Here is a 14,702-nt window from a genome sequence, read left to right as displayed (position 1 = left end):
GGATACCTTATGCTGTAAATGCCTAGACTGATAATTCTAACGAAAAGAACATTATCCACAAGGATGAAAATTGAAGTAAAGGAGATACAATTCAATGACAAATGATATTATCACATGAAAATCTTAAAGAGAGTAAAAACGTAATTGCAACTTTTGTTCTGTTTTTGAGCCAATAAATGATAAATGTGACAGGGCTATCACATGAGAACATCCTTGACTGATGTACCATGCAATAAAAAAGTAAATCAATGCCTTACCATCAAGAGAACCAACATTAATCCGCAGATACTTATTTATCTCCATAGCATTCAGGAGTGGTCCTCTGGCTGAGTCAGCTGTTTTCACAAATTGAAAAGATAACACAAAAGGTAGAGATATGTTGGTAAATCCCGGTTCATACAAGCGATATTTTCCTTGAGCATTTTCTTGGATGTTAACAGAAAGTCTGGTGATGTCAGGCATGCCTGGAAGGACTAGCCTAAATTTTCTTGTCTCATCTGAACTCAAATCTTCAATTTCAGCAAAGTAGGAGAAAGCCCATCCAAAACCTGGGAAGCCATCCAGGTTTAAGCGGTAAGTTAAATCTCCTTTTGTACCAACCACAGCCGTCTGCATTACCTTTTGAGGTGGCATTTCATCTCTATTAACATCAATTCGCGTTGGGGTTGATACTTTCTCAGTACCTGCTGCAACATCAACCAGGTAATTTGCCTTTTTCAATGAGTCAGACTCCCATATTCTATCAAATGGATCATCTGGATACCTGAAAATAATAAAAAAGAACATGTTACAGAAAATGGCAAAGCAAAGGAATAAAAAAAGAACTGTGGGTGACATCATGGTGAAAAGACCAAGGTCGAAATGAACTAAGAGTAATTAACTGTAATTGTATTCTTCTTGGTCAGATGGCCTTTAAACAAACAAGCATCAGAAGGAGGTCCAGAACAAATGCACCTGAAGGAAGATACATGGGTATATTTCTTTCCAAACAACACAATTATTCTTCTTAATCAGATGACCTTTAAACCAAACAAGCATTCAGAAGAAGGCCCGGAACAAATGCAAGTGATGAAGGAAGATACATGGGCATATTTCTTTTTTTTTTTTTTTTGATAAATTACATGGGCAGAAGGCAGAGTGACAATAAATCAAGGGACTTTTTTCCATGCAAATGTACCAGATGGGGGGGATTTAGTGGAAGTTTGACGCTTTGGATGTCGTGGACACTGGACAATACCAACATTTTCTACAAGGCAAGGAGATAACAGTTTTCAATATTAAGGATTAAAACTTGGTTGGGCTTTCTCCTACTTTGTGACCTCGAAGGTTGGTATTAAATTTCCTTGGTCCAACCTTCAGGAAACCCCTTTGTGCTCGAAGTTGGATAGATTCTTATTTAACCTTGCCTGGGAGAAAAGTTTGGAAAACTTCGTTGCTAGGGCGTTACCTAGGGTCACCTCCGATCACTATCATATCCAAATAGGAACTGAGACTTTTCCTATAAGACCCAAACCTTTTAGATTCAAAAATATGTGGCTTACCCATCTAGATTTTGTGAAAAAAGTGAAGGAGTGGTGGGGTGAGGAGGAGAGGGGGGTAAAATGGAAGGGGATCAAATTCCATAAGAAATTAAAAAGGTTGAGAGCCAAAATAAAAGAGTGGAATATAGATCAATTTGGTAGAATTGAGGAGCAAAAATTGGGCCTAATCTCTCGAATAGAGAATTTGGATGTAAAGGAATCTCACAATGGGCTGACCAAGGAGGACAGAGTGTTAAGGAGACAATTAAAAAAGGATTTTGAAGAAGTGTTATTGAGGGAAGAAATCAGTTGGAGACAAAAACCTAGACACAAGTGGATTAAGGAAGGCGATGGGAACACTAGATTCTTCCATGATTTGGCAAATGGGAGACGAAGAAAGAATTTTGTGACCAAGCTAGAGATAGGAGAGGAGGTGATTACCAACCAGGATGACATAGCCAGAAAATTTGTGGACCACTTCAAATCGATTTATAGAAGGCATTTGAGTGAAAGAACAGTCATGGAAAGGGTGGATTGGCCAAGAATTGATGAAGGAGTGGCAAGGTGGCTGGAAAGGGATTTCGAGGAAGAAGAGATTAAGAAAGTTGTGTTTCTAATGGATAGATTCAAGTCTAGATGGCTTTACAACGGGTTTTTATCAAGACTGTTGGGAGGTGTTGAAAGAGGATCTAGCTGAAGTCTTTAAGGAATTTGTGTTTCTAAAGTGCTCTCATTGAGGATCAAAACAGTCCTCCCTCCCATCATTAGTGAAACCCAGGGGTTTCATTCAAGGACGACAAATAACAGATCAGATCTTAATTGCGAATGAGTGTGTGAAGGAAATGAAAAGGTTTAGTAAGAAAGGATTCATTTGTAAATTGGATCTTGAAAAGGCCTATGATTTGGTGGACTGGGAGTTTCTATTAGAGGTTATGCGAAATGGTGGATTTGGGGACAAGTGGTGTAGTTGGATTTTTGGGTGTATCAGTACTTGTCACTACTCTATTCTGGTAAATGGTACGATGAGGGACTTTTTTCCAGCTTGCAGGGGTGTCAGGCAAGGGGATCCACTTTCACCCTTCCTTTTTACCTTAGTAGCTGATGTGATTAGTAGGATCATTACTAAGGCTAATAGTGAAGATGCCATTAGGGGTTGGAGAATAGGGAGACACCAAGTCCCCGTCACCCACCTTCAGTTTGCAGACGACCTAATGATTTTTTGTGAAGGATGTCTTAGTGAAAAGGTAGCAAACCTAAAGGAGCTAATAAAAGGATTTGAAAGTGTCTCTAATTTGAGAATAAATCTGGAAAAGAGCTACATAGCAGGTATAAATTTGGAGGTAGGGGAGGTCTAGGCTATTGCGGAGTGTCTTGAGTGTTCCACCTCTGCTTGGCTTATGTCATATTTAGGGCTTCCTTTAGGGGAAAATCCTAGGGAGAGTAGATTTTGGACCCCAGTGTTAGAAAAGTTTGAGAAGAGATTAGTCTCATAGAAGAGGAACTATATCTCTTTAGGAGGGAGAATTACCCTAATAAGAGCTACCTTGGCTAACTTACCTACCTATTATTTGTCTGTCTTTAGGATACCAGTTAGGGAAGCTAGGAAACTAGAGAAGTTGATGAGACTTCTTATGGGAGCCAGGACAAGAAAAAAATGATCACTTGGTTAATTGGGAAATTGTGTGCAGAAGTAAAGAGGAGGGGGGTTTGGAAATTGGGAGGGTAACTAGAAAAAATCAAGCTCTGTTAGGGAAATGGTTGTGGAGATGGCCTTTGGAAAGAGAGAGTTTGTGGCATGAGGTGGTGGGAAGCATTCATGGGAGGTCAGAGAATGGATGGGATGCTGGTGTATCGAGGCAAGCTAACCTAACAGCAGCACCTTGGAAGACTATTCATAACACCCTTCCTCAATTCCTCAATTTTATTAGGTATGAAATTTGTTCTGGCAACTCTATCCTTTTTGGGAGGATATTTGGGTAGGAGACTCACCGTTAAAGGATTTGTTCCCTTCGCTTTTTTCTATTTCTTTGTACAAAAAAGAGGTGGTCTCAAAATTTGTCTCACCTTTGGGAACACCCTTAGATCCTACTTGGGATTTTGGGTTTGGTAGAGGACTTAGGGACGCTGAAATTGAGTCTCTTTCTATTTTGCTTGGTTGTCTTAATCAGGTTTGCTTGGATCCCTCCAAGCCAGATAAGAGGGTTTGGACTCCTAGACCCAATGGAACCTTCACTTGTGCTTCTTTCTTCAAGTCCATCTCTCAACTTTCTACTCACCAACCCTTTCCGTCAAAAGAAATTTGGTGTAGGCCAGTTCCCCCAAAAATTATGGGTTTTTGTTGGGAAGTTTTCCATTGGAAAGTAAACACTTTAGACAACCTACAAAAGAGAAGACCTTTTCTCTGTATTTCTCCTAATTGGTGTATCCTCTGTAGAGCTCACAGTGAGGATTGTTACCATCTATTAGTATCTTGTCCCTTTTCTGCAGACCTTTGGGCTTGGCTACTTTCATTGTTTGGGGGTAGTTGGAGTCTACCAGCAGAAGTTCACATGCTCTTCAACCATTCTACCTTTTATTGGCCTACAAAAATAGGGAGAATTATGTGGAGATGTGCTCGTGCTATCTTGACTTGGACTCTTTGGGAAGAAAGGAATCTCAGAATTTTTCAAGATAAGGAAAGGAACAACCAAGATTTGAAAGACTGTGTGTTAAGCAGGGCAGTACATTGGCTGAAGACCTTGGAAATCTTTCATCAATTCTCCTTTAATGACATTTGGAGAAATTGGTCAGCAGTAGCAAGGTTTCATCTCTAAAGGACAAATCAATTACAAGCTGATCTCCTCCACCTGAAGGCTCAATAAAGTTAAACTTTGATGGAAGCAGCATGGGTAATCCAGGAATAGCCGGAGTGGGGGGTGCTTTGAGAAATGAGAAGGGTACTCAGGTCCTTTGGGAATTGGGAATTCCATCAGGGCAGAACTTTTAGCTGTTGTATAAGGGGTCCAATTTGCAAACCAGTTGGGGGTACAACACCTAATAATCGAGGGGGATTCCAAAGTGGTGGTGGGTTGGTTGAAAATTTCTGAAGAGGCTATGTGGCGATACAAGAATGAAATGAAGAAATTTAGTTGGTTGACAAGGAATATGTTGGTCACTGTACAGTGGGTGGGGAGATCAGCAAATACCTTGTCAGATGTGTTAGCTAAGCAAGGGGTAAATAGGGAAGAATTATTTTGGGCTCAGTTGTGATTCTTGTTTTTCTTTCCTAGTTTACTTGTAAGTTTCAAGGAGGGGCTGCAGCTCGCGCCTCTCGTTGGGATGATGTATGAACTCACTCTAATTTGCTTCTGAATCAATAAACTTATTATTATTCATAAAAAAAAAAAAAAAAAACATTGGTCCTATCCATCCAGGGTCTTGGGGAGGGGTGGACTGGATACATGCCTAACATTTGGCATTTTATTGCCAAAGTGACAGCCATCCGACCTGTATTTTCATGGTTATCAGCCCAATATTTGGAGGTATATGAGTATATCATAATCTAAAGAGAAACAGGGTAAGAGCTCAAAGGTAAGTATGAATTTGGAGGAAGAGGGAGTGACTTATGCAGATTCTATGAAGGGTGGTCCTGATTCCAGCCTATTTGCTACCTTCTGCTATGTTAGTTCTCCATCGACTTCATAGAAACACCGAAAACTGTAGGGGTGCAACTTGGGGGTGATGAGCTTAAGTTGAGCATCTATTGAATTTCAAAAGAGCTTAGGCCTTAAATGCAGTGGGAAATCTTCAAATCACATATCTGATCTGCACACCCACCAAGAATAATCATTTTCTTTCTTCTTAATCCTCATCTCCCCCCAGTAATGGAGTGGTGGTGCACTGAGAAATTAAGAAATTAATTGAGGAAATGAGATTGAGGTTTGATGGCAAAACCAACACCAAGAATGGCAAGGTGTTCTACAAGAGAGAGAGAGAGAGAGAGAGAGAGATTTCAGACTTCAAGTCACTACAGCTTGACAGCCTGCTTGCCACTTGATTGAAGGAGACTCTTCCAGTACCATAAGATGGAAGAAAGGTATGGAAGAGGATTGCGGAGACTACATCACTTGATGAATGAAACTTAGTTTCTTTTGAGTTCTTTTCTTCAGTTTTAAGGTGGATCCTTTAGCTATTGCTGCCAGCTTACCTAGATCTGGAATTAATCTTGCTCTCTTAATCTTTCTATTACTTTAATCACACTAATCTACTAGAATAAATCCAGAATTTCTAATTCCAAGTACTGGGATGGAATGAACAGCGAGACCTTGTTTCCATAGGATGCTTGTATAGCCAACTGGTGGTACAATTTCACAATGGGCTCATATTATTTTGTCTGGTGTCCATCTTGTACATCATCCTTAAGTAGTTTTTAAGCCAAAGAAAGAAAACAGTTTGTAAATGGTAAACATCACCAAGAAAAGTGTCAATCTATTGGGTAAATGACTAAGCCTAATGACGTTCAGCAATAGAAAGTGTGGTGTAATCTCCCAATGGGTGGGATCCCAACTCAATCCCTGGGTCAGTCTTTATTGTCCTTGCAAATATATTAAAAGAGTTTGCCTTCTTTTTCCTCTGTCAATTAACTATGTAGCCTTGGACAGTGAAATTACCATTATTTATTAAGTCTAGGATATACTTAAGGATGTTGAGATAATTGTTCTAACAAGTTTAAGCTTCAAATTCATTATTCTACTAGTGGCCATACTTTCTCTATGTTAAAAACGTTCAATCAACTTCAGTTTTCCACTGTTCAAAAGATTATTCAATTAACTATTCAAAGAACTCAAGCATGGCCATTTGGGCATAATTTAGGAGAATTATGACCAAAATACAACAGTATACAAGTCAACTAGTATAGAAGCCATTGCTTGGTTTAATAGTAAAATCTCATGCTGACAAGCTTGAGAACGTAGGTTTGAGTCTGAGAGCAGCCTCTTTGTGTGGGGAAAAAATACCAAGGGTTAGGTCTGTATCCAGTCTATCCTTCCCATCCAAAACTACAGATAGCTGGGACCAAACATTGGGTAATGGCCATTTAATACAAATAAACCAGTATGTAAGTCTAAGTTATTTAAACTACTTTGCACTCTATATTTTTGAAATTAATAGTAATTTAAAATCTTTGAGAAATAGATAATGTGGATGGACTGCATTCTTGAAAAATGATAGCTATAAAAAGTTGGCCTCCCTTTCTTGGCATTAATCTCAAGTTCTAGTGATTTAAGGAGAACGCCACTGCACTTGGAGCAGACAACTTCCCTCTGGTTTCAGTATCCCCTCAGCTGAGGGCTTCTCTCTGGCTAAAGACCTTCCTTTCCCTTTTAGCAAACTGACTTAAATGGAATCTTGGTACCACCTTTATGCTGGTTCAAGTAAGTAGACCAAAGGTAACCGCTCTAGAGGGGCATCAGAGTCGGGGAAGACTGCTCTTTATTAGTAGTTATTGTTAGGCAAATTTTAATAGTTGTATAATGACATGTTGGCCAAGAATTGATAACATATTTAAAGATATGAAAGGTAATAGTAGTATCCAGTTCTTTCACTAACAACTGATGGGGGTTTTAACTCAGCCAAGTCTAATGCTGCATGACATGAGTCTTATGATCAACTTGTGGTTCTCTTGTATTATGGTTCAAAGGGACTCCAAAAAGGCCATCAACCAGGTAACTAATATGGGTAGCCCACCATAAAAATTAGCCTATGATCAACTTGTGGTTCTCCCTTTTAATATTTCTTTTTCCAATAAATATGCCCGTTTTTTATCTATAAAATGAAAAGATAAGGAAAGGGTCCAGAATAAAAGCACAATCCATGAATTACTTCTAAGCAGATGGAGACATACCTGACTGGAAGATCGCTATCTGCACCAAAGTTTATCCTTGCAGATACACTGAGAAAGTACTGATTTTCCACAGCTGTATAGTAAACTGAACCATTAAATTGTCGAAGCTCAAGGGATGAGATGAATGGTTGTCCAGTTGTAGCATTGGACAAACAGACGCTAACTGTGGAAGAAGAAGCCAAGAATATCAACTCTCGGACCTCTACAGTATTAACATCAGAGATAACAATGCTTGACCAATGAGTAGCACCCAGAGAGATGTCAAACTTTGGATAAACATTATTGTTGTCAAAGTTCCCATATAAGAAGGCTGCTCTTATAAGGTATCGAGTTCTAGTCACAACATCAAGTGTATAACAATATTTCCTGTTATCTGCTGGAAAGTGTCTCAGTGTCATATACTGCTTCCGTGTCGCATTTGCTACAGTGATGTTTGTTGTTTCACCATACATAAATTTATCATCAGGGGTCCATTCTAGCCCTAGATCATCAGTGAAATTCTCCTTTCCCCCACAGTCTAAGCTTACAAAACCTGCTTGGGAAATCAAATGTATTAGCGAGCAATGCCAAAAATTGGAGATCCAGACATCTCAGTTTCTTCTTCTTGAACAAGAACCCCTCAGAAAAGCTGCTTATGCCAATCAAGAAGACATAATGAAAAACCTATCTAATGACATTAGAAAGTGACATGTCACAATCTCAGTGCTTCTAAAAACTAAAAATTCACTAATAACGCTTTTTCTTAACTATTTTGTGTACATTCTCTCACCTAGACACTATTCTCTCTTTTAATTTTTAGTCCCCGTTCATTTTAGTTACCCGGGAAAGTTTGCTTACCCAGGTAAAACTTGCCTCGGTAAGCACATTTCCCACATTCTTTTACACTACGAATTTTCCCAGGCAAGTGTTTCTACAGGGGCATTTTTTAATCAATTGTAACTTCCCGAGTATTGGTTGCAGATGGGTAAGTTATTAAGTTACTTACCCAAGTGGAGGGAGGGTATTAATTTCCCAAGTAACTGATATCCTTGGGTATCTTCATTTACCGTGGGACCCAGTAATACTGGAAATCGAATGTGGGTAAGTTGGTCAACTAACCTGCTGACCAACCTACCCCCCCCCCCTCCCTTCTAAATACCAGAAAACAAGCAGGGCCTAATTGATTTCTTACATTCTTAAAAATAAAAGATTCTTAACTATTTTAATTCTTTACATTCATTAAGCTTACTCTTACAACAACTAAGAACTTGGTCAATATTTTCATACCTCATAGAAATTTAGGATAGTGATCATGGTACTATCTAAATCCAACTTGGACATTTGATCCAGATTGGTTCCAAACGCAACCTTCAAAATTAATCCAATTAAACATACAGACACCAATGAGCAAAAAATACAGGCACCATAACCATTGACACCTTTAATTTAATGTTCATAATTAAGGATCACTTAAAGGTTGTGATGTGATGGAAGCTTCAAGGAATGTAGCCAAGCTGTCAAATTTGTGCAAAAACCCTGGAACCCAACTCTTCAAATTAATGTTATGGAGTTAAGCTCTAAAATATATTATCAAATGTATTTCTTTGGATCTGAACCTTAATGGAGGTAATTTATTTATATTATATCTAGACTTCTAGAGTATGTACATTCTTCTCAAAAAAAAATGCAATTTCTTTTTCTTTTTTAGGTTTGTCCAAGCAACAACAAGAACAATGAAATGAAAACGTTTTATCATTTATAGTTAGATAAAGATCCAACTTGTTGTCTGAAGCCCTCCTTCTTGGGTTCCATCCCCCCCCCTCTCAAAAAAATAAATAAATAAACATAGAAAACAAATGAGTTAAATTGATCCATCAAAATTTTTATCCTTCTTGTCCTTTTATGTGTCTTAATTTTTTGGTCTCTTAAGATCTCTTACTTGAAATTTGTTTCCAAGCCCATTTACTCTCTCCCGCTTTTTAGGAATCTTTTGTTATCACCTACAAGCCTATGATCCAGCTTAAACCATTTTTATCTCACCTGTTTTCCTTGTTCTAATATTAAAACCCATAATTAAGTGGTCAAGGACATGTGGTTCCCTCCAAGCAACTACAAACAGGGAAACCAAGATAATTTATATCAGTGTTTCAGGAAAAGTTGTCCATATGCCTAGTACTTCCTCTCGTAATGGCTTAAGTGCAGTACTTTTAGAATTTGTTTACTTCAAAATGCAGTCAAGTCAACTAGAACCAGTAAAAAGTTCACTTCCTGTTTCCGGATCTTGCTTATGGAACACTAACCTAAAAATATAATTTCCATGGTTCCAACAAATAAGAAAGATAAAAATAAAGAAAGAAAAAAGCCACCCGGTTGAAGAGCCAATCCTTTCTATTTTTCTCCTAATACAGCTAAGTTTTCTAGATCCTTTAAAAATTATCAAGTGGTTTTGTGAACAGAACATAACGTCTGGTTGATCCATGTCAGCTATGGCTGAGCCATACCCTTAGTGATTTATACTGAAACAAATTTAAAGAAAACATGAAAATAATTTAGAAATTGAAAGAAAGAACCTTCCAGTTTTTGCAATTTTAAAACAAAACAGTACAATGCCCACTATATTCAAGTTTCCCAGTACCCTACAATGTAGTGACCTATCAAATCCAGCATTGGGATACATGACTAAGACACTGCTGGTGTAACATAGTATAGAGCTTCAATACCAGTAAGAGCCAACTAACAAGTTAGCAGTTTGGTTAGAAATCGAGATGAACAGAATGAGATATAAACCAGAAATTCTTATTTTTCTCAGTTCATCATTGTTTTTACATGCATCTAGTTGTTCTAAACTATGTTAAAAAAACTCTTCAACGTAGAAAATCAAGATAACAAGGGAAAAAATTAAGAATTAAAAGCTGAAAATATTCAAAGCTCATCCAAAACGAAGAAATCCTAAAAATTCAAAGCAAAATCGCAACAACACTAATTGTCGTGAATTCAGGAAAATAAAGGAACCCTACACACCTACACAACGACTTAAATTTATATCAAAGTAGTCCGAACATGCATCGGTTTTTATACATTCAGTGAAAGAGTAAAGGATCCCAGTCCTCTTTAGTTGAAAAGAAAATTCTAAAAAATATAAATCTGCAGAAACGCATAAGCATTAAAACTTAAAAAACAAAAATGTAAGGCGGAGTGAGTGAGCGAAAGACAAACCAGGCACTTGGGCTCTGGACGCGTTGATGAAAAGAAGCAAAGTCAGTGAAAGCAACAGGAGAAGCCTGAACTCCATTTCCCAGTTACAGAGGAATCTGAGAATGAGCAGAAGGCATCACAGCAGTGGATGGAGGGGGAGAATGGCGAGGTGGTGTATGAGAAGAGTGGGAGACAGCAAAAAAGCTAGGATGAAAGGAGAGGCAGATGAATATTAGACCGAGTTGAACTGTTGGAGCGTTGGATAGATAGACGGAGAAAGAAGAGGAGTCTTCCTGCCACAGCGGGTGGGACCCAAGGCCACGTTTAACCTGGACTTTTACGACTTCAAAGTGAAAAAGTAGGAGAGGGAGAGAGAGATTCCACCACTACGACAGCACAGTACTCCGTCTAGTACCATTGCAACCTCCCTGACGGAGGCCTCTACTTTTCTCACATCCACAATTCCATTTTGATGCGGGACATGATGAGATGGTGGGTTTTCTGTATCAAAAGCTACTCCACATCTCAGGAAAAACCATTGGATTAGAATAATTTAGGCCAAGAAAGCAGCCACCGTACATCATCAACAAGATTAAAACGGGAGAATGACAACGAATCCAGAGATCATCTGTTTTGTAGGCTGTTACCAATGTCTGAACTTAGAGAGTCTACTTTTGGTGGGGACTGGGGAGGGGCGAGTGATGGGGACCATGGCATGAGCACTGATCTCCATGGAGTTGAACTGTACTGGGTGTAGGTGGGTGATTCATTGAATCATTGAACCAGCTAAGTATAGGGACCAGCTTTGTCTGGGGATGGGGAAGAGACTAGAGAGGGTTAATCACAAATATCAAACAATATGGATTGTGACATTATGGAACCAAAATAAAATAAAATAAAGAAAAAATAGAAATGTGGACTTGTGTAGTGCAACCCCTTTGTTCAGGTACCACGTCAGCAATGACCTGGATAATCCAATGTGTATTATCCAATTTCTTTTTTATGTTTATCTTTTTTAAATAATAATATTAAGAGGATTCCTATCAAAGCAACAGGCAACCGAAATGATTTTGGGGGTTTTTATTGCTCGGTTACCCATAAAATTTAGTACAGCTGGAACATGAAGAGGTGGGGGATGAATCAAAATTCAAGAAATAGCAAATCATAGGCAGAGAGATGTTTGTAAAAAGATTAAAAAAAATCCAAAAACATAAGAAAAATTCGTGAGGTGGACTAAACTCTAAATTTCCAAATAATTTTTTGGTTATATGGGATTTGATCCTTACTGCAAATCACTCTATGTATTGAGAATATCTTTCCATGGATAATAACACACGAGTATAGAGATATTTCTAATGTGTGGATGGGACATGTTATGAGGAGCAGATCTATACAATTTTTGGAAGTGCCAACTTGTCAAGCCAGTCTTATTTATATGCGTAAATATTGATTATATATGTTAATAGTTGTTCCTCAAGCTTATTTTGATGTAAATTATATTTAAATATAATTTATAACTATTTTTAATTTATCTGAATTTTTTTGTTATTATTATCCAAGTCATAACCAAATCATCAATTATATGGGGCCAGTTACATGAATCCTATTTTTGATCATCATCTTCATTTCGACCATTTAATGTCATATCCATTATTAAATTATGAGCTTTTAAATCATTTCTTATTGCTTTGACCTATGTCTTGTTTTGATCTACCCCTAGCTCTTATGGACTATTCAATTTGTAATTGATTGATTTTTTCTTATGGGTGTTCTAAATGTTCGTCTATGCATGTGATCAAATCATAAAACAATGTTGCTGATGTGTGAGTCGGAAGTATCATTTTTTTGAGAAAACAATGTCTTTTTTTGTATAGAAACATTGCCGCCTGTAAGATATTTCCTGAAGCAACAGCAACGTTTTTTGTTTGCCAATGCTCCATAAAACGTTTTCAGCACTAGTACTCATTATCTAGTGCCACATCACTGCCACCTCACGTCCATGTTGATAGCAACAAGCTGCAACTCTAAGAAATGCCAAATTCAACGTTGTTTAAAGCCATACCTTCCCGATTTACAAGGTATGAATTGGAGCACTGTTTTTTATAAAAAAAAAATGTCCCTAAATGGCTAAATCTCTCTTTTTCTATGGACTGTGAAACCAAAATGTCGAAAAAGGTCCAATGACTCCAATCACATATGTACCATAATATACACTCTTATATATTACTAAATATTTGTCCACAAACGTAATTTTGTATCTGAATTTTTATTTATTTTATTTTTATTATAATAATTCGAAACCAATGAGTTGAACTGTTCAAACCCATTGCCCGACCACCAAAACCAATTTCTGTCCGGTCCAAATCCCACAACACTGCTTAATTATGCATTCATGAAAGCAGTTCTGTTGTAGCATGTGATAATGAAGTTATGCTAACCTGATGCTGCTAAGTAATTGTCCCACGGAAGATCTGTCATTAGATTAAAGAAAAACTGAAAAAACTTTACGTAAATGAGAAGGTTAATGGACAGTTATCAGCACTCTTAAATTTTTTATTTTAATGTTTTAGTAAGCATCAAGACTGGAGTGTGCAAATAAAAAAAGAGTGGAGTGTAGACAAAAATTGTGCCATGAAGCCAATCTGGTCATAGAGAGATTGAAGGGTGTCAATTGGCGTCGACCTTGCGACAACTGACAACTGGTCCCACTTCCCATGCTTGTCGTATAACAAGACAATTTCATGAGTTTGCCCTGCGAGTGGGAGTGGGACTACTGGGTCATGTCTTTTCAAACGAGTTGGGACTGGGATCTCCTCTACTAATAAAACTAGTCAAGTAGGGTTGTAATCGGATCGGATGCAGCATCAAATAGCATACATCCGAATCCGATTCAAAATTCGACCGGAAATTTTTTTAAATATAAAAAATATTGAAAATTTATTTATTTTTTAACTTTTATATATAATAAATTAATATAAATATAATACATTAAATTTATTATATACATAATTCACATATAATATAACATATAGAATATAGTTTTATAAATTTTAAATATAATTATATAAAATTTATATATTAAAATTAATAAATGTTATATTTTAATCGGACCGGATGGGGTTAAATCCAAATCCGATCTCATTATTAGTTGGATGTAGATTGCAACGATCGAATCCAATCCGATTACATATACATCATCCGAGTCCAATATAATCAGATCAAACGTCGAATATAGTTTCGGATTTTCAGGTAACATTGACAGCCCTAAGTAAAACACATTCAAACACCCTTTCAATATATCATCTGATACTGCACATCTCATCATAAGATTTATGATTGGGATCTATTATAATTTTTTTTTTTTTTTTTTTTTTGTGTTTGATACAATACACCAACTTTTCAAGGTAGGTAAAAATAGCGGGACTCAAATCCATGTCTCTACTAGGACTATCCAGCTAAAGTGTCCAATTCACAAGGATAGTATATTATGGGTAGGCATGGGCAGAGTTCTTGTGTGCAGGAGATCCGGAGTCATCCACATCCACTATGAAATTGGGAACCATCACCTCATGTATGAGATGCACTATTAGATCATGCTTAAAGGGTGTAGAACATAATTTGTTGACAGGAGATCTGGACCAGGTCTAAGTCTAAATCACAGTCCACTAATTCAAGTTCAGCCTTTTGGTTTGAGTCTGGATCAGATCCCAACAAAAATACTTCCAAGCATGATATTATATCCACACCATGGTTCAAAGTATCAATACAATTCTATGCATCGGTAGAGGTGTACGAGTGCTTTATAAATATGTTTTCCGTTTTTTTAGTTTTTCTTCACAATTTTATTTTTATAAATAGTTATATTTATTTAATAAATAAAATAAATAAAACCCCATTTGATTTGCAGGAATAAGGGTTTGGAATCAAAATTGGAATGGGTTATTCCAATTCCAACTGTTTGGTTGGATTGAATCGGAATCCCATTCTTATGTCTGCTGGAATGGCATTCCTCCATTTGAGGGAATGGCCATTCCCTTCCCCTTCCTTGGGAATGAAATCATATTCCTGCTTATTCTAATTCTCATTTTCAATTTTGTCCGAATCAAATAGCCAATGAAAATGAACTA

The 14,702-nt window shown here is 37.3% G+C and overlaps 1 protein-coding gene across 1 annotated transcript in view; it reads right to left on the bottom strand.

The window, feature by feature from the left end:
• LOC148868289 (putative LRR receptor-like serine/threonine-protein kinase At1g67720) overlaps positions 1 to 10,824 on the bottom strand; it is a 33,587-nt gene extending 22,763 nt beyond the window's left edge. Inside the window, exons 1-3 of the mRNA XM_088967494.1 lie at positions 10,597 to 10,824; positions 7,402 to 7,933; positions 258 to 763 (exon numbers count right to left, since the gene is read on the bottom strand). Coding sequence (XP_088823620.1) covers positions 258 to 763; positions 7,402 to 7,933; positions 10,597 to 10,672 — 1,114 coding nt within the window. The 5' untranslated portion in view covers positions 10,673 to 10,824. The remainder of the gene's footprint in view (positions 1 to 257; positions 764 to 7,401; positions 7,934 to 10,596) is intronic.
• Between the last annotated feature and the right edge of the window lie 3,878 nt (positions 10,825 to 14,702).

Source organism: Nelumbo lutea, chromosome 2, assembly GCF_056320005.1.
Source record: "Nelumbo lutea isolate HS-2025 chromosome 2, American lotus-T2T, whole genome shotgun sequence".
Taxonomy (NCBI): domain Eukaryota; kingdom Viridiplantae; phylum Streptophyta; class Magnoliopsida; order Proteales; family Nelumbonaceae; genus Nelumbo; species Nelumbo lutea.
This window is presented reverse-complemented; position numbering and strand designations above follow the sequence as displayed.